The sequence below is a fragment of the Clupea harengus genome, chromosome 15 (genome assembly GCF_900700415.2).
Source record: "Clupea harengus chromosome 15, Ch_v2.0.2, whole genome shotgun sequence".
Lineage (NCBI taxonomy): Eukaryota > Metazoa > Chordata > Actinopteri > Clupeiformes > Clupeidae > Clupea > Clupea harengus.
In genome coordinates, this window is record NC_045166.1 from 11502852 (window position 1) to 11521727 (window position 18876).

Genomic DNA, 18876 nt, shown 5'->3' on the forward strand with positions numbered 1-18876 from the left:
AACAGCACCAGGAGGACTGTGTGCATGTATAGATCAGTACCTACAATCTCCAGTAGTGTAGTTACTATTCAGTAGAGTAGGAGTCTAAAGTATAAATGGCAATATAGGTTGTGATATTCATTTGAACTCATACAGAATGTAGCCTAGAAAATGGTGGTGAATTGAGTCAGCTGCAAAGCACAAAAACAGAGTTAGCCACACGAATGGAGTTAGCCACACCAGTGGACAGTTCTCATCCCTGATAATCCTTTCATATCAGATGGATACTGTATCCCACACTATGAGAGACAGAGAGAAAAAGAGCGAGCAGCAACTGACATCTACTATAATCCTGTGGAATGCCAGGCAGGAAGGGAAGGGAAGTGAAGGTGGCCCTAGATGAGCCCTTCAGCTGACTAAATAGCTTTGCTAAGGGCAAGGCCAGTGGTTCTATAATTAAGACAAATATAATGTGAAACAATATGCTGAGTGACCAGACTGTAGTGGCGACCTTTGAGGAAATAAAAGGCTATGCTAAATGTAGTTGATGAAAAGATCACGGCCATACATCACTGAGTGTCTGGGGGGGGAGTTGTTGTCCAAAATGTCTCATGTCTCCAGGGGAGGTAACCTGAGTTTGTGTGTGTGTCTGTGTGTCTGTGTGTGTGTGTGTGTGTGTGTGTGTGTGTGTGTATGCGGAGGCTCAGTGTGCTGTGCGATCAGGTGAAAGCACTCAGTGAGGAGCAAATCCCATGAAGTCTTCTGTTTGGCTTGTCTCAGATTCCCAGCTCTCACAGGAAGAGAATGCTGGGCCGGGTGTGTATACCATGCGTGCTCACTCTCGTTTTTTTATTTCTCAGAAAAACCACACCATCCCGAACCTTTTGGAGAGGTTTGGTGGTGAACCGACTCTGAGGTTAAATGTTTTGTTAGGCTAAGACCAGCCATTTGTGTAAGCTTTCCCTCCACATTAATTTTGAGTTGCTAACGCAGAAATAGTCAGGTGTGTTCTATCAGGAAATCTGTGTGGGACCACAGAGGAGATTAATGAATAAATCAAAAGCTCTAAGTCTTTTTAATTATATATCGATTCTCTAGAGCCACTTATCCATAAGGCTTGGTGAAAAGCACAAACTGTGTGCCCTGACATCAACAGTTTTCATTACTTTGACTACCTGGCATCTGAAATGATGCTTATTAAAGGACATCTGAACACTGACAGCCAGGTCATTTTACTTACTGCTCTGCTCTCAATGACCTTGTCTGGGCCATTTCTTCTCACATGAAACCCAGTGACCTTTAGATGTGTCGAGAGGCTGAGCTTGAGTTGTGATGAATACTCTTTAATCAGTAGCAGCAGCCCGCAACTGCATTAGCAGCACACTCTGACAATACCTGGCTGGATGACGCCCCGTAGATAAACACCCCATTAACACTTTAACACGTGATTTTCTGGGAATGAAATTATCTGAATCTCGTAGCATAACAGTGGACCATGCATTTTTTTAGCATGCATTTTCCCTTTTGTAAGTACACTATTTATATGATCATGTTCTTTCTGGAGCAGCAGACATAGTACCAGAAATACCACACACAATGCCAAACCATTGGTAAATAATCCTTGCGCTGTCCAAAGGAACTGTTTAAGAGGCAATTCATTTAAATTCAGCAAACATTACAAATCTAATAACATATCTGGTGTTGTATGTGCTCAGAAGGCCCAAGGATTGTGAAAAAGGACTGAGGTAGGAGATTAACATGACTAACTAAACAAATGTAAACAGCAACAGCATACAGAAAAACAAACATAGTAACTGGCTGAGTAACATTCAGACATTAGCTATTAGTTTAACATTTGAGGAAAATGAGACGCTGACTGTGGGTTTAGTTGCAGTGAAAACAAGAGAGAAAAGACATGTCAAAGTCCATCCTCTGCTGAACAACTCAGCAAATGAGTTTATCATCTTCCCTCTTCTATTGGGAAATTAACTGGAAATTAACTTTCATTCAGACTCCCAGGGAATCTATGACAAAGTGTATGACTCCAGTTTGAGAAAGTATTAGGTGTAGCTGATCTAAAACTCTGGTCCAAAAGAGTTAACTTTCTCTTAGTATTTCACGAGTGTGACGTAAGTAACATATCCGCTGTCTACGAGGCATGTGATTGCGCGCTCCCGAAGCTCGATCTGTAGCGAGCAATACTTCGCTCAGCGTACAGTGCAGATTCAACTCACTCTTTTGTGCTGTGACATTAGATAAACCGTGTCGTGGAAGACTAATGGTGTGACCTTCAGCAGAACGGACGTTGGATCCCGTTGAAGAAGAAGAAATTAATCAAGCATCTATTTCTAGAATTCACCTGGAATCCTAGTCAAGTTTTTTCTGGGATATCCACATCACATTTGCAAGCCTCGTCCTTCAGTCATATCAGAGCACTAGCTTACGTTAGCTAGTGGTTGCAGTTGTATCGCAGTGGTCTGGGAAAACCATACACATAGATAGGTTCCACCCCGGCATGGATGCTGGTGTTACCACTGAAAAGAAAAGGTACGTGACTCTTTGAATCGTATTATTTGTCTTTATGACAGAAGGACTTCAATCTTTGTTGTTGTTTGGAGAAGACGGATCTAATGTGTACCTGGCTGTTGTTAGCAATGTCAAGTTAGCTAGGTCGCCATTTTGTTTTAGCTATACTTAAGAATTCAGGTCTCTACCTGGATTTAGCCGAAACGGTAAATTACCCAAACTAAATTTGATATCTCCCGTTAGCGATTATGAATCGGCGGTTGACCGATATAACTTGGCTGACGTTAGAAGTTTTGGGCAAAGATAACGTTGATCTATGGTTAGCCTTTAAGCCTGGATATAACACTAGTCAGAATGGTTTTGAACATTTTGACAGCCTTATGATTACCTGGCAGTGGAAGTCATAATGGAATATTTGATAGCTTACTTTATCATTAAAGTAATTGCTGTTAAGCAGGGAGACCTTAGCCACGGGGAGCTTGCAATCACGTTATGGCTTGTGCACCCTCAAAGAAGCTTGGCCAGCCAAATATGCACCCTGTCAACGTGGTGCGTAACATGTCGTTTTCTCATATGACTGTTGATGGAAAATACACATCCAGTTATTTGCACATGGTCTGACATTTGATTGCTGTTTTGCTTACACCTTACTCAGATGGAGAAGTCGATTAAAGTGTTGTCTGTTTTTTTGTTAACTTTGTCTTTTGTAAAAGTAACTTGGTGCTCGCTATTCATGCAGGCTTTGTTTTTAGTTTTATTGAAACACTACATAAAAGCTTAATACCAGGCCTTTAAAATAGTAGTGTGTTAATTGGTTTGTATGAATTGTCAATGCTTGTAGAGCTGTTGCAATTCTACAATCTCAATCAAAGGGTGTTTGACATGCTAAATATGTTATTGCATCTGGTTGTCAATAATGAATAAAAGTGCAAACAAACAGACTTAATAGAATTGTCAGTAGTAAGAAACATTACATTTTCAAAACACACTATGGCCATCGATCTAAAATGGTATTTCTTTTTTTAACAACAAAAACTAGGCAACTAGGCTACTAGGCTTTACCATGCCATGGGAATATATACAGATTCTAGCATCAGAAAATCAATCATTAGTCCCCTGTTTGATGTGTAAAATAACTAGAAATTGGTTGTTAGGCCTTGCTATCCTATGGATCTATTGCACCAGGTTATTTAGCCTCCCTGCTGGATTGGTTCATTATCAAAATGACCAAGGGTTAAGCAGGTAATGTCCAACCCCATACATACTGTATTCTGCTTGTAATCTTGGCTAAACGATTCACACTGATTAACTCAATAGCCTGAATGTTCTTTGGCCTCAACGAGTAAACAGGAAGGAGACATTACTGGCCCTTCAGACAGAGTGACAGTTTGAATCAGATCTAATTTGTTGTGTTGAAGTTGCACTGAGAAAATGGGAACCTTTCTTATCAATAAAAATGTCTGTATATTTAAGGCGATAGATCAAAAATCCAAGTTTGATTGATGAGGGATTGTTCTGGTAAGTTTATATTTAAATTGGGAGGTGAAGTGGACATCTCCAGAGATGTCAGAACAACCCCTGTTGCCTCCCCAGCCATCTTCATATCTGATTCACCGCATTTCATTGACGTCAGACGGACTTCCTGTCTTGGCATGTGGCAGGATGGTCTACCAAAAAGTTGCTGGCACAGCCAACACACATTCTGACAGCGTACAGTTTTAGTTCCTCGTAACTTTTACATCTTAAGTTGTTTTGTTTTTTCCCCCTTGTGGATCATCATTAGTTGTGCCAGGCCTTTGTTGAGGTTAGACTTTACACTTTACACTCTAAGGCCATGTCCCATCGTTCAGTTCCGTGTGACGCACCAAAACACAAACATTCTACCCTGCTGGGTTTCAGTTCTTGGTGAGGTTTGCGAATGCAGCGGCATTGTAAACAAACCAGATGTGGTGAATAAAACCTATGCAGATAAACACATTAACCTGTGTGTAAAGCAAACCGCTGTAAGTAACATGAATATAGAGGCAACATGCAGAAGGAAGTCTAGGTGAGCTTGCAACTTGCCTGACTGCAATATGGTAGCCACAGAGGTCGCCCTGTGCCTGGTCTGTGTCGTGTTCTTACGTCAAAGAAATTGCTCAAGAGTTTGTTTGTAAGCAGACTGAGAGTAACCTTTCCACAAGGTCTTGGTTAACTTACTTAGTAGGCATCAAATTTTGCCTGGTGAAATTTCACACTTCACACAAATGTTTGGGCAGCACCCGCGAAAGCTGACATTGCACCAGGGTTCAGCTCAATTGAACCAAGCATGCTAGGCCTACCATTTAGATGAACACAACTTTAGTTATGCCAAAAGTATCATAACAGTCTGAAGCCCAGTGTTTTTTTTTTGTTTTTTTTTTGCAGAGGTTTGTGAACAATACACATACACATTTGTTTTGAAAGTATATGAAAAACGCCAGGGTTCTCCAGCAGATCTACTGTTAAGGCTATTTTTGAAACTTGCGTGTGGAAACCCTGCCTCGGCTGTGTTTTTGTGTTGGATTAATCTGTATCTCTGGGGCTTCGGTCAAGCTGGCCAGCAGTGAGCTTTTGATTATTTTGTCTCTCACTCGTGCTCTCTCTCTCTCTCTCTCTCTCTCTCCATTTGTGTGTGTGTGCTCACACTCTGTGCACTGTGGCATGCACATATTATGTAATGCAGCCAGGCCTGGATGGCTCAGGAGTTTGTCCTAGGAAGCATTCCAGGGGATTGGCCATCGAGTGTCAACTAACAGCCATTGGGACGGGAGTACAGCTGGTGGTTGTGGGGGGGGTGTCTAAATGGACTGTAGTAGTGAAGGATCATGCTCACTTGTCACACACACTTGTTGACTCTAGATTGCGGCAGGTTTGACTCTGATAAATCAATGGTTTGTCTACGTGCTAGCTTGGTCAATCTGTAGATGAGCCTCAGCCTGTACTAGACATGGACGGAGCCTTCTGAACCACAGATCGGTGTTGCAGCAAGACTGGCCTACCGGTTCCCATCATTGCTTTTTTTGTATTGTCAAACCTCCATTGAAGGAGCTTATTGCCAAGATTCGAATTATTATTGGAGAGGGTAGCCTACTGCATCATCATTGGTTGAGAGTTCCCACGATCATGGAAATCCTGGAAAAGTAAGTGGAATTTACAGTCCTGTTTTCCAGGCCTGAAAAAATCCATGAAATTCAGTACTTCCAGAACTGGTGTTTCCAATGCCAATGAACAATGAACAGTTACTTTACTATAGCGTGACATGTTGTATTTAGCATACAGCTGTTAAAGAAGTCCACAAGACTTTATTTGTGTTTGGTCAGGTGCAAGATGTTTGTAGGATGAAAAAGTGTGCACAAGTAGGCCTAGTCTAAATAAGAGAGTGAGATAATCAGGAGTAATGTAAAGTATACCCTAAAAATTGGATCCATATCCCAAGGCCTGCGGTTTAAAAATATTTCTCAGGATATTGCCTTATTGTCGATGGTGCAAATAAGATTGTTAGCCTAAGTGTCGACCTAATAGAGATGTCGGCGGCAGAGAATGTGTGCATTGCGAAAGAGCTGAAAGGGTTGAAGTTGTGTGACCTATTGCCACCATTTGCCATCACTTGCGTCAATTTGTGGTTGGCGGAAATCCTCACATTTCAAAATACAGGTGGAGATTGACGACAGTGAATAAAACCACAGACTTTTTTGGATAACATCCAAACCAGTCACACAGGAAATAGCCTTAAGACAAGACAGCAGGCACTGGCCTAATAGCTTAGTGTAATATTTAGATACATATACTCATATTTGGCTTCATCGGAATGCTGTGAACAGAGTCCCAATTTGTAAACCTTTAATGAATAGGCTTAGTTGATTGACACTACAAAACAAATTTTGCCTTCCTGAATGAAGGCAACATAACATGGCACAAATCATTTTTGTCTTCTCATTGGAGCTTGTGGGAGAGTTCATGATAAATACTGTTTGTAGTCTAACTGGAGCATATTCAGAATTGACATGTGCCAAGTGCCAAATGAAGGGAACATTTTCTTTTAGTGAAAATAAGGGAGGCCACCAAATAGCAGTCAGTAGTCTGCTTGTGAATTTGGATCTGGGTGCTCTTTTTGCCATAGTCTGCTTTTTTTTGTTTTGTTTGACGACTACTCGTCCCTCGAGAACGAGAAGCAGAAGTAAATGAAGGGTTTGGCTGAAACAGCTGACAACTGAGAATGATTGCAGTGGCGTGCCAGTTTCCTGGTAAGACAGTGCCAATGATTAGGCCTGCTGGTAAAGAGCTCAGCTGTAGGAGAACAATAGGAATTTCCTCTTTCAGCTTCTTTTGAAATGTGTAGTAACCTCAAGAGATGGCTGAATGACGTTTGTTTGCCAACTCTGTGACCCTTGAGTCTGTACCGTATGTGTTGCTTTTTTTGTTGTTGTTGCTTTGTTTGCAAAAGTGTGTCTTGACGTTCAGAGACAAGTGGTAGAATTTAGCCATGTTTTTGGACACTTCAAAGCAGCACTTAAAACATTTCACTGTTAATTCCCATAAAACAGGAGTAGCCTCAAGTTTGTCAAAAAGATTCCATAAATAAAAATTTGCTGACTGCCTTGGATCTTTCCAAATGCCGCTACATAATTCCAAACTTCTGTGGCCTAAATGGCTGTTTTAAACATGAGCAGTGTTGCTGGAAATGGAACATAATTGAGGTTGAGGGTGATTGGTTGCACAGCCATTTCATCAGTCGAGTCTGGCCAGTCCCTGGGTTTAAAACAAGGGACATTTGCATTACTGACCTGTAGAGCCAAGGTTTGTTTATCTTTGTGGCTAAAATTGCAAATGGCTTAAGCTGTCATATTTGGTAGTGACGGAAAGTGGGAACATGGGTAATGCGAAACTAGCAAACTTGTGAAGAATATTTCATAGTGTTGTTTAAATAGGTCACACTTGGAAGTGGCTGAACTCTGATGATGCTTGTTAACTTGGGAAGATAACACTTCATAGTGTTATTTAAACCCCCGGGTAACGGACCATTTTGACCAGCAGTTTGTTGCTCAGTGCTGTGACATGGTGGTTAAAACCCTGAGACCTGAAGCTAGTCTTGTCTTTTTTTCCCTCCCTCACTGAGCGACTGGCTTGGTTGCTATCCTCAGCAAGATCTAGGCAGTGAAAACAGTTCTCTGAGCAGTTCTCTTGAAATGGAAGTTTTTCAGGTATTTGGAAACTGGCAGAATTAAGGAGCATATTTACAGAGATTACCCAGTGACCAGTAAACTAATGTTGTCCAATAGGGGACTTGGAGCAGGCCAGTTTATTTAGGCTACATGGTCAGATGCTTAGATTGAGTTGTCTTAAGTTTATTTTGATCAGATGCTTGTCTTAAACAACTTGACGAACTAAAGCTGTCTTTTGAGGTAGAGACCCGTGTAAACGTCCACCTGCAGGATTTTGCAGGTTAGGGTAGGACAAAATGTGAACGATGTGGGCGGCAGGACAAAATATGACCTAGTTATGTGGGAGCAAAACAGGGTCTATGTGGGATCCCGTGCATTTGTCTATGTTGAGGTTTGTTTATGACCTTACTGAATGGAACACCAAGGGATTGGTGTGTCCACCTTTTTGTATAAAAAATAACGGCAATTGAAATTTTTCCAGTCTTGCCTTCATCCACATTTTTTCGCTGTCTTTTTCTGTCCGTCATTCTCAAAATGATTTTCAAACATATTGGCATCTGTAACAAATGTGAGATGGCGATTTATGGCATCTTTATTTGGGTCGACTTTTGTGAAATTCCCGAGACAATACTGGTTTTACCAGAGAAGTGCAACATTCAGGAGGTGTCCTTCACTCGCACACACATTCACACACACACACACACACACACACACACACACACATTCACACACACAAACTCAATGGCAGGACGGGCTTTGTGTTATTTTTTGACACTCAGGAGCTGAAAGTGGCGTTGGCTGGCACGCGCTCTGTGCCTTTGGCAGTGACCCAGGTAGTGAAAAAGAGCCGCTGTGCCACTCCCTCTGCCTGGAACCAATAGCATTGAGGTCACTCATTACTCTGGCCCGTGGGCCTCCGCCAACAAGACAGCTATGCTATGTGTGTAACGGGAATGAGCTGCATGATTAAAAAGAGAGGGAGGGGAACTCGGCTGACCTTGGTTCTGCAGTCTATGGTTTAGTCTAGGAGCTCTCGTTTCCTTTTTTTCTTTGTAGCCTTTCTGTTTTCTGTTCAGCTGATAAAAAGAAAGTGAACCTGTATTCATTTCTCGGGTGTCTGTCTGTCTGTCTGTCTGTCTGACTGTCTGACTGACTGACTGACTGACTGACTGTCTGTCTGTCTGTGTTTTAGGGTGAGCTCCGAGCGCAGGAAGGAGAAGTCCCGCGATGCCGCTCGCAGCCGCCGAGGCAAGGAGTCGGAGGTGTTCTACGAGCTGGCCAACCAGCTGCCCCTGCCCCACAATGTGACCTCCCACCTGGACAAGGCCTCCATCATGAGGCTCGCCATCAGCTACCTGCGCATGAGGAAGCTGCTCAACACGGGTCAGTACACACCATAACACCAAAAACCTGAGCAAGAAGTATATTTTCCATATAATACTTGCCTAGGACCTAGCCTACCCCTGCTAACCTTGAGGTCTGTATTCACAAACCTTAATTGTGTGTGGTTGGGGTAGAACTGTATGACTGTAGAAAACATTTTGTAGGATTCTAATTTGGCCAGTGGTGGTTGGAATGAACGTCTATGCAAAGTGAAGTTGAAAAGGCCGTATCAGCTTGTATCTTAAACAAACACAGATGCCAGTGATATGAGTGCAGGAAATGAAATACTTATGAAATCAAACCAGTCCTCTACCTCAAGAAAGGCCCATGCACACATTTTTCATTTTATACTTCACTCCCTTCTTATTGATTGTAAACCCCAAGGAATCAAGGAGAGTTGATGTTGTCAGAATAAAAACCGTAGTGCTCTTCATTACCCTGGCCACTCAGCTAACTACAACCATAGCTAACTCTTTGCCATGCACATAAATCTACTGTAAGAGTATTCTCTGTCGAGCTTTTGTAGACATTTCCAAAAGCGTCTGGCAGCAGGCAAGTGGTGTGACAGAGGTGTATGGTTTCTGGGAAAGCGACCACAGACGTTTTGGTGCTGTGTTATGAAAAATAGTGTTATGGTTACTTTGATGTTGTGTTGGAAATGTGAACCTGTCGATTCGGGAAGGCTCCAAAAAATAAACAGAAGTTAAAACAGAAACATCCTACCATCCAGGAGGCCACTCTGTTTGTCCAAGGAGGGCTATGTCATAAACATAAACAGCAAGACTATTCTGATTCTAAGGTTCAACCCAGTGTTGACCCAGATGCTCTTGAGGTTGAAACTGACACCTTGTCTCTGGTTTGGTCTGGTCTGCGCTGTGCTGTGTGCAGATGTGGAGGAGGAGGAGGAGTCGGAGTTGGACAGCCAGCTCAATGGTTTCTACCTGAAGGCGCTAGAGGGCTTTCTGATGGTCCTCTCTGAGGATGGAGACATGGTCTACCTCTCGGAGAACGTCAGCAAGTGCATGGGACTCTCTCAGGTAAGCAGGTGTCCCTGATGGAGACTAAGGCTCCTTGCTTATCTCATAGCTTTACTCCATTATCCAGTGCTTTTTCCTCACGTGTATGCATTTTGCAGTTTGATCTGACTGGAAGCAGCATCTTTGACTTCGCACACCCCTGTGACCATGAGGAGATGAGGGAGATGTTGGTCCACAGAACAAGTAAGCCCAGTATCCCACCCACTCATGTGACATGTAGATCATTATATACCATCACCCTAATTCGCAGATTCGCAGTCTTTGCTAGTGTGGCCTTGGAAGTGACCAGTGTCTCTCTCTCTCTCTCTAGGCACCAAGAAGGGCAAGGAGCAGAACACGGATCGCAGCTTCTTTCTGCGCATGAAGTGCACGCTCACCAGCAGAGGCCGCACCGTCAACATCAAGTCCTCCACATGGAAGGTAAGATCCACCACTCCGGCTAGACCAACAATCCGGTCCAAATGGTTTCCAGATGGGTACCCCTAAGGCTAATTCACACTCCCCCAACAAATGCAGACACATGCCAACACCTTCCACACCCAGCAGTTGTTGAGTGGATTTGGATCAGTGTGTTAAAGCAGTTGTGTGTATTGAAGATGCCCATTGGCTATCCCAGCATTCTAAACCCAACTGCCAGCTGTAGAGTGTTTGGGAGTGTTTGTCTGGACCTGTATGGAGGTGCCATTTAGATAGCTTAAAAGGTCTGCAGTCGTCTTGGCCCTGGGCCAGATAAGCACCTGAATGCAAGTTGGTGTTAAGCCTCTAGAAGACCAGGAGCCAAGGCATCTCCCACCATCATGTGCAGATAGGATCGGAATATTCACAGAGCAGGATTATCTGGCTTTAATCTCGGCACAAACCTGAAATGACAACGTCACTACTGTCTAGCCGCTTTCACCCCCCGCCCCCCTTCCCTCCCTCCTTGGAGGCCCTTGTTTATTCATCATTTACAGAGCCTGTGTGTGTGTGTGTGTGTGTGTGTGTGTGTGTGTGTGTGTGTGTGTGTGTGTGTGTGTGTGTGTGTGGTTTGCCCCTATTGATCCTTGTAAGACCAAGGTTGTTAGGCTCATTCGGCACCTCACCAGTCCGTTTGAACAGAAGGGGGGGGGGGGGGGCACATGTGGAAGGCATTCACTGGCTTAGCACTGCAAACAAACTGCACAGGGCCTCCGTCCAGCTACCCCTGCGGTCTCTCCCCACTCCCTTGTTTTGTTAAGGCTACATCCATAGTCTCAGACGGAGATCAGAAGAATAGAATGGGTGGAGGTGGGGCCCACAGGAACCCACGGCTCGGTTCCTCAAACACCAGGGATCCTCGAGGTTCTTGAGCTGAATTGTTTTCAGTCATAATAAGAGGAACAGACGGACCACCCCCGAGAGTGTTAGGACTCCGTGCTGATGGAAATATCCGGCCAGGTTCTATTATTTAACACAGGACCCTTAGGGCTTAAGCCTAATTACATTACATGATGCTCACATGCAGCCTGCATTGCTGATAACCCAAGATGGCCACCATCTGTATAGATAACTATTGTGTCCTTTAAACGCACACTGAATATAGTATAGAGTATAAAGGCTTTTGATGTGTTTTTTGCCACTTAATAAAGAGTGATACATGATGCGTGATGCATGCAAACCTTGTGGCATCTGGGATTCTGCCTGTGATGCTTTTTGATGACCTTTGACCCTCACTCTTGGGGGGGTCCTCCTCTCTCTTGCAGGTGCTCCACTGTATGGGTCACGTGCGTGTCCAGGAGGGCGATGAGGCGCCTGTCGACGGCGGCTTCAAGGAGCCCCCCCTCTCCTACCTGGTGGTGATCTGCGAGCCAATACCCCACCCGTCTAACATCGAAGTGCCGCTGGACAGCAAGACCTTCCTCAGCCGACACACCCTCGATATGAAGTTCTCCTACTGTGATGAGAGGTGTGTGTGTGTGTTTGTCTTTGTCTCAATTTCTTTCTCTCACACTCTACCTATGTATCTCCACACCATCATTGAGCACATTCACAGTACACTGAAACACACAGTTAACACCAGGCAAACTTAGAGAGGAAGTATCACCAGCCCTCATCTTTCTACAGTCATATTGTCTGTGGGGGGGGGGGAATACATTGCTGGTAACTCGCTGAGGGAAGGCCCTTTTACTGCGCACACTGATTCATAGTTCAACACTCACTAAGGTAGTTAGCTTCCTTGCCTCAATGCCTTACTGCGGGTCACATTTTCTTCTCTATAACTCACTGACGGAAATTAATTCTGTAATTCGTTCTTATGAGGGGAAAAGAATGTGCCGACTCCGGCAGTTTCTCCATCAGCAGTTTGGCGCCACCTATTGGCGAGCAAATAAGCCATGCATGCAACCACAGCCCATCAAAGCAAGGGAGCAGCCATCTTGATCCATTTCCTGTCTCTGTTGTTTAGTTGCAGCTGTGTTCCCTAGTTGGATCTTAAAGTGTGTGTGTGTACACACACCACGTCTGGCAGTTACTCCACCCCTCTTCTGCGTGCCTTGTGTGAAAGCTTACCTAACAAGCTGTCCTCCTGTTGTGTCCTCAGGATCACAGAGCTCATGGGCTACGATCCAGATGACCTGCTGAACAAGTCAGTGTACGAGTACTACCACGCCCTGGACTCCGACCACCTCACCAAGACACACCACAACCGTAAGCTCTTTAGCATAGACATCAAGCATGCAGACAGTGTTTGTGTCTGATAGAGTGTGTGTAGGACTATTATTTAATTAGGTGTGTATTACGACGCAATGTAACCACCGTTATGGAAGGAATATAATTACTATACCAATACCAATGATTATTAGTAATATAATGGGCCATAATGGGCCATCTCCAGTTGTAGAATCTGAATAGGCTACTTGGTGGAATGGCTTGTTGTGAATCTGTATCAAATGGTTGCAGTGTAATAAATCATAGTGATGCATTTTCCCGTGGTGACATTTTTCGTTTTTTTGCACGCAGTGTTTGCTAAGGGCCAGGTCACCACTGGCCAGTACCGCATGCTGGCCAAGAAGGGCGGCTTTGTGTGGGTGGAGACCCAGGCCACAGTCATCTACAACCCCAAAAACTCCCAGCCCCAGTGCATTGTCTGCGTCAACTATGTGCTGAGGTGAGCCAGCCTCCGAATCCCAAACTAGTCTGAATTGTCAACAAGTTTGTGATATAGGAAGTCATTTTATTTTCATTTTTGGTATGAAACTATTAATATTATTCTAATATTTATTCATTTTACTCATCTTTACTCATGGAGTCTTTCTCTTATCTGGCCTTTCTCGTATTGAGAGAGAATTAGGACTGCATAGTGCTTTATTTTGAATTATGTATAAATATTTTGTAATAAAAGTATTATAATAATAATAATAAAGTATAATAATAGTTATAGAGAATATTATAATATATAAACCACCTCTACCTCTGTCTCGTAGTGGCATCGTGGAGGGCGACCTGCTCCTCTCCCTGCGGCAGACAGTCACCGACCCCAAGATAGAGGTGGTGGAGGAAGAGGATCGGGCTGAGGAGGTGGTGCTGGAGGAGGAAGAGGTGGTGGAGGAGGAAGAGGAGGAGGAGGAGAAGAAAAAGAGCCCAGAGCTGAACATCACCAAGCTCTTCATCAGCCACAGCGAGGAGGTCAGCTCGGACAGCCTGTACGAGAAGCTGAAGGCGTCGGGCTCGGACCTCAGCCTCCTGGCCCCTGCTGCCGGAGACACCATCATCTCGCTTGACTTCACCGGACCCGGTCAGAACCCTGCACTCTGCACGCACCTCAGTCCGTTAAAGACACCTGCAGAACTTTACTCAAAGGTTTATATTCAGGAATAGTTGCTGTTACACACACCAAGGCTAAATTGTACTGTTGTTCAAAATTTTGAATTAGTTTTAAAGAAACGAATAAGTTAGGTTATGGTAAGAGGGTGGACAGAGTGTGAGTGAGTATCGAAGGCCATGACTTTAGAGCTCAACATATTTACATCGTAGAATAGTCATAATCCTGGCATTCTGGAGGGAATCTTGGACAAAGAGAAAAAAAAAACGGAACTGCCACTTAGTAATTTTACTCCATTTGCTAGTAATGTAACAGTCAGCATGTCACATAGTCTTTTTGTTGTCTTCCTTTTGTTTGACCACCTGTTACTCCTCTTGCAGACTCTGACCAGGTTCTGAAGGAGGTGCACTTGTACAATGACGTGATGCTTCCCTCCACCAGTAAGAAGCTGCCCTTGCCCCTCTCCCCCATGGAGTCCTCTCCATCCCTGGCCAGCTCGCTGACCCCTGACCCCGCCACTACCACGTCCAGCTCCAGCCCAGAGACCAGCTCCACGGAGGTACAGAACCCCCAAACTCCCATCACACTCACAAACCAAGCTTCCAAGGAGATGGATGGATTTAGTCTGCTTGTAGTACTGTTTAGTAACTATTAATTATCATTACAGTCTTATAAGGACAGATGTGACTTCATGAGGAGTGCACAATATCTGGAGGGGAACTTGTTTATCTTTTGGTGAAATGTTTAGATTTAATTAACTAGGTTGGCTCCTATCCACATTTAGACCAAATGACTACATGCTTGTCTCTAGACTTATACTGTAATATACATCTGGTTCAGTTTGACTCCTGTTGATGGGGACAAATGTGGTTTAAACTTCTGTTGTTTCTGGGGGTTTTTTTGCAGCCCAGTAGCCCCATGGATTACTGTTTCCAAGTGGACTCGGACATTGGGGCCGAATTCGGTATAGATATGGTGGAGAAGCTCTTTGCTATTGGCACTGAAGCAAAAAACCCATTCAGCACCCAGGTACGAACAGGCCTTGTCTGCAAAGCTATCTGGGTATATCTTCGGAAACATTGGTATTTGGGACATTGAAACACATTAAGCCTTTTCCACAATGGGAGTTAATGGAGGGGAAAACACTTAATGTAATAAGATTGTAATGTAATAAGACTATACTCGTAGGATTTTGGTTTAGATTAAGTCCACGAGGTCCCAAAAAATTGGAGGGGTACATGGCCAACCGTAGAGCCGTGCGTACACCCTCTGATGACAACATTTACGCCACGCGGACTCTAGCGGACCCTCGCCTACTGGCGTACGTGCAAAGTATAACACTGGCCTAAGAGATTGCACTAGTCACCGCTAACCACGCGTATCTTTAACATTTTAATTAATAGCGCTACAGTGCCTGTGTTGCACCCAGTAGTAAAGTGTTTCATGACGCTAATGCTGATTCTCTCTGTAAAAGCCATCATTTACCACACATAATGTTAACGCTCTGATGGAGCACAGTGCATCCAATGTAATGGTGTAGTAAAGTTTAGCCTGGTACCTTAGCTACTTCCATAGCTCAGAGCTGGGTGAGGGCCTCACACATGACCCCTGTTTTCCTGCAGGAATTGTGTGACCTGGACCTGGAGATGCGGGCTCCCTACATCCCCATGGACGATGACTTCCAGCTTCGCATCCCGTCCCCCCTGGAGCCACTTCCGTCCGGCCATCTCCCCATGACTGCCATGAGCTCCATTTTCCAGCCCCTGCCCACTGACTCCTCCTCTTCATCCTCTCCGTCCTCCTCCTCCGCCTCTTCACCCAGTGGCAGTGTGGGGCAGCAGGAAGCCCTCTCTCGCGGCCCCTCGCCCCTGCACATGCTTATGGAGAGCGGAAGCTCTCCCAACTCCCCGTTACACACGCCGCACCTCCGGGACTCCTCAGACATACCGCGCAGCCTCTCGGACCTGCTCGACGTCAGCCGTCGCGCCTCCAGGTAACGACTCCACACAGGATTGGTCAGACAACTTACCTATTTGTGTATGAAAGCATTAACAACAGTCAAGGTACAGAACTATCATTTGACTAATAAATCAACCTTTTTATGGTACAAGACAGCTCTTGCTCTGATACACTGAACTGAAACACAAACTTTTTTGTTTTGTTTTTGAAAGCCTCTGCCCTTTGCTCACTGCCTCTCGTATGTGTTTCAGGAGGTCAGCTTTGGACCAGTCGTTTTCTCCCAAGATGCTGGCCCTGCAGAACAGCCAGCGCAAGAGGAAGCTGGAGGAGACCACCACACTGTCCCAGGCAGTCGGACTGGTCAGTCTCTCTCTGTCTCTCCCTCTCCATACCTCTCTCCACATGTCCTGTCGTTTTTTGCCTTATTACAATTGCTTGATGTAAATTGCAATGAGAGGGTCAGTCTCGTGACAAATCTGTGTGTCTGTGTCTATATTAAGGGTAATAGAGTTTCATCAGGTTTTGACATTGTCCTGTCTTCATTCGCAGGGTGCTTTGCTGCAGAGTATGGACAGCACCTTAGAGCCTGGCAAGAGGGCCAAAGTGTTGGAGGTGAAGGGCTCCAGTATGCTTGGTGGGAACAAGACCATCCTGATTCTGCCTTCAGGTGAGCACAACTTTCTGCTCTGAAGTGATGGCTTTTCGTTTATCTGTCCTGGGCTGTCTGGATGGATTTAAAATGGCAGTGTGTAGGGGGGTCCCAAACACAAAAGTCCAACATTGAACAAAGAGCTTTACTTATAGAGTGCTTTTTGAGAGTTGTATAGATATCCTCAAAGTGCATTACATCATTATAAGAGCCAAAGTTATGCCCAAAGATAAAAGTTAATGACCATCAACCAAATTTGTGTTACCAACAGGAACAGAACCAAATACACAGGGTATGCCTCATGTATTGGACCATTACAGTGTTCTTCAGGCTAACACGCTTTGCCCTGTTCTCCTATTGACTGTAAGGAAACGGCTGGTCTGACTGAAACTCTCTCTCTCCTCTGCTCTCTCCCTCAGACATGGCGAGTCGTTTGCTGTGCAGCTCGCTGGAAACGAGCGTGGCGAGCGGCCTGCCCCAGCTCACGCGCGACGACTGCGAGGTCAACGCGCCCATTCAGGAGCGCCACCACCTGCTCCAGGGAGAGGAGTTGCTTCGGGCGCTAGACCAAGTCATCTGATTGCTCTCTTACCCCTGCCCCTGTCTCTCTCTCGCTCTCTCACCTGGCAATACAGGACGTTTCAAGCCCCACCCTCCCGTCCTTGTCCCCCATGACCATAGCCCCAGAAAGCCCCCCCCCCCCCCCCTTCTATTTATATTTTCTATACACAGTTCTTCTGACATGCCTCGCAAATTGCACCTTCTGTACATTTTCAGTCCCACCCCCGCCAACACCCCCCTCCCAAACACACACACACACACACACACACACACACACACACACACACACACACACACACACACACACACACACACACACACACACACACACACACACACCAGCGACGCAGATGACACCAACCCAAAGGGGAGTAGAATGTAGACGGAGCACTTGCCTCCTGATTATGGAGCCCCAAAGAGTTGGGGGGGGGGGGGGCTTATGTGTTTGTGTGTGGTGTGTGTGTTAATTGCGTCATACAGTGGCATCAAACATAACCAATGGCGAGTTTTCGTATTTAAAAAGAAATAAAAAAGGCCTTAAAAGCAAAACACACACTCCCAGAGCGCACACCTCACAAACTGTCTCCTGGCTCCCTAAAGATACCCGCCCCCTTCCTTATCCCCAACCCTTGCCCAAAAAAAGAACACGCCTTGTTGTTCTCAAGCAGTGTGTAGCTACAGTCGCACAATCTATTTTCTTAAAGAAAAAAAACAAAAGAAACAGATACCAGCAGTCCATGCAATATACAAAAACCCTTTGTAATGGATGATTACTTTTAATGGAAGATTTGAACAATTTATTTTTTCTCTGTCTGTCTCGTTTCCTCGTTAGACTATGTTTTTGACGTTTTTCTGTAGCAGTTTAATGTAAGAAGTTTTTAAATGTACGCCTACATTCTGCTATACGGTTTTTAAAAAGAAACATTTCTACCATGTCGCTGTCCATTCATGTTCTTTTTCCGTTGTTGCAGTCTAGTTTCCAGAGAAGCGTGTGGACCACCTACAGATTAAGTCGCAGAAAGAGTTTGGAAAATTGAACAATGTAAACTGACTGTTTAAGGGAAATCAATCAAGTCACTCAAACCATGGAGAGAAACACCAGTGGCCCTTTCCCAGTCGGTGTGCTAGGCCGATAAGTCGTAGACACACACATTTCAAGTGTCAATTTAGGTGATATAGAGTTTATATTTTTGACTGTCGAGATTTCCAAACTCACTTTGTAATAGATATCTAGAAGGCTTGTTTTTGTTTTTGAAATCATGCTTTATTAGGAAGCATTTTAACAGGTTTGTTGATGTATTAAACTTTGTCAACGTATATGAATATATATCAGTCGTGCAAAATCGCAACTCAACTATCCATCTTTCAGCTTTCATTACAGTACTCCGACAGGGAAATGCATGGATCAAGTAAGACATTTTCTTTCCCGCCGTGTGCTCATGGAGATCATCTTGTAACAATGTTAGCATTGTTAAATCCTTTTGTCTTTCCATACTTTAGGAGAGTCTTTTCTTCTGTGATGCGTCACATTGTAAACCTTCCTTTAATTCATCTCTGCACCTGTATTCTCTTAACACTAAATGTATCGTTTATTGCATCATCAGTAAAGGACAATTGTGGACCAGATTGGTTTTTGGTGTGACTTGTGTGTTTTTGCCATGTACCTAATATTAATATAATGAAACACCTAAGTTTCTATATTTATTTATTTAATTGAAGGTAGATTCTGCAATTCCGACCAAATGTTTTTGATAATTGAGTTCAACTGCCAATCGACTTGCACCTCTTCCTTCTATGCTCCTGAAGCAAGGTGTTGTTTGG

General features: G+C 44.4%; 1 protein-coding gene across 2 annotated transcripts; it reads left to right on the forward strand.

Annotated features, from left to right (window-relative positions):
* Positions 1 to 2111: 2111 nt before the first annotated feature.
* On the forward strand, positions 2112 to 18681 carry hif1ab (hypoxia inducible factor 1 subunit alpha b). 2 transcript variants are annotated; one of them, XM_012824724.3, is made up of 15 exons: positions 2112 to 2526; positions 8881 to 9071; positions 9960 to 10108; positions 10207 to 10291; positions 10419 to 10528; positions 11830 to 12032; positions 12666 to 12772; positions 13085 to 13232; positions 13549 to 13859; positions 14267 to 14445; positions 14793 to 14915; positions 15509 to 15879; positions 16097 to 16205; positions 16395 to 16512; positions 16914 to 18681. In XM_012824724.3, exons 1-15 carry the CDS (start codon positions 2495 to 2497, stop codon positions 17072 to 17074), a joined length of 2397 nt encoding a protein of 798 aa, XP_012680178.1. In that variant the 5' UTR covers positions 2112 to 2494; the 3' UTR covers positions 17075 to 18681. The 2 variants fall into 2 exon arrangements, with proteins under 2 accessions (XP_012680178.1, XP_031438089.1); XM_031582229.2 differs by lacking the exon at positions 2112 to 2526 and adding an exon at positions 2575 to 5666.
* The last annotated feature ends 195 nt before the right edge of the window (positions 18682 to 18876 follow it).

Excerpts from the sequence above, each read along its gene's own strand:
- hif1ab (XM_012824724.3), top strand. The coding sequence starts at position 2,495 with ATGGATGCTGGTGTTACCACTGAAAAGAAAAG. Across the intron at positions 13,233-13,548 it reads TGCGTCAACTATGTGCTGAG|TGGCATCGTGGAGGGCGACC; the intron begins GTGAGCCAGCCT and ends TCTGTCTCGTAG. Across the intron at positions 16,206-16,394 it reads TGTCCCAGGCAGTCGGACTG|GGTGCTTTGCTGCAGAGTAT; the intron begins GTCAGTCTCTCT and ends CTTCATTCGCAG.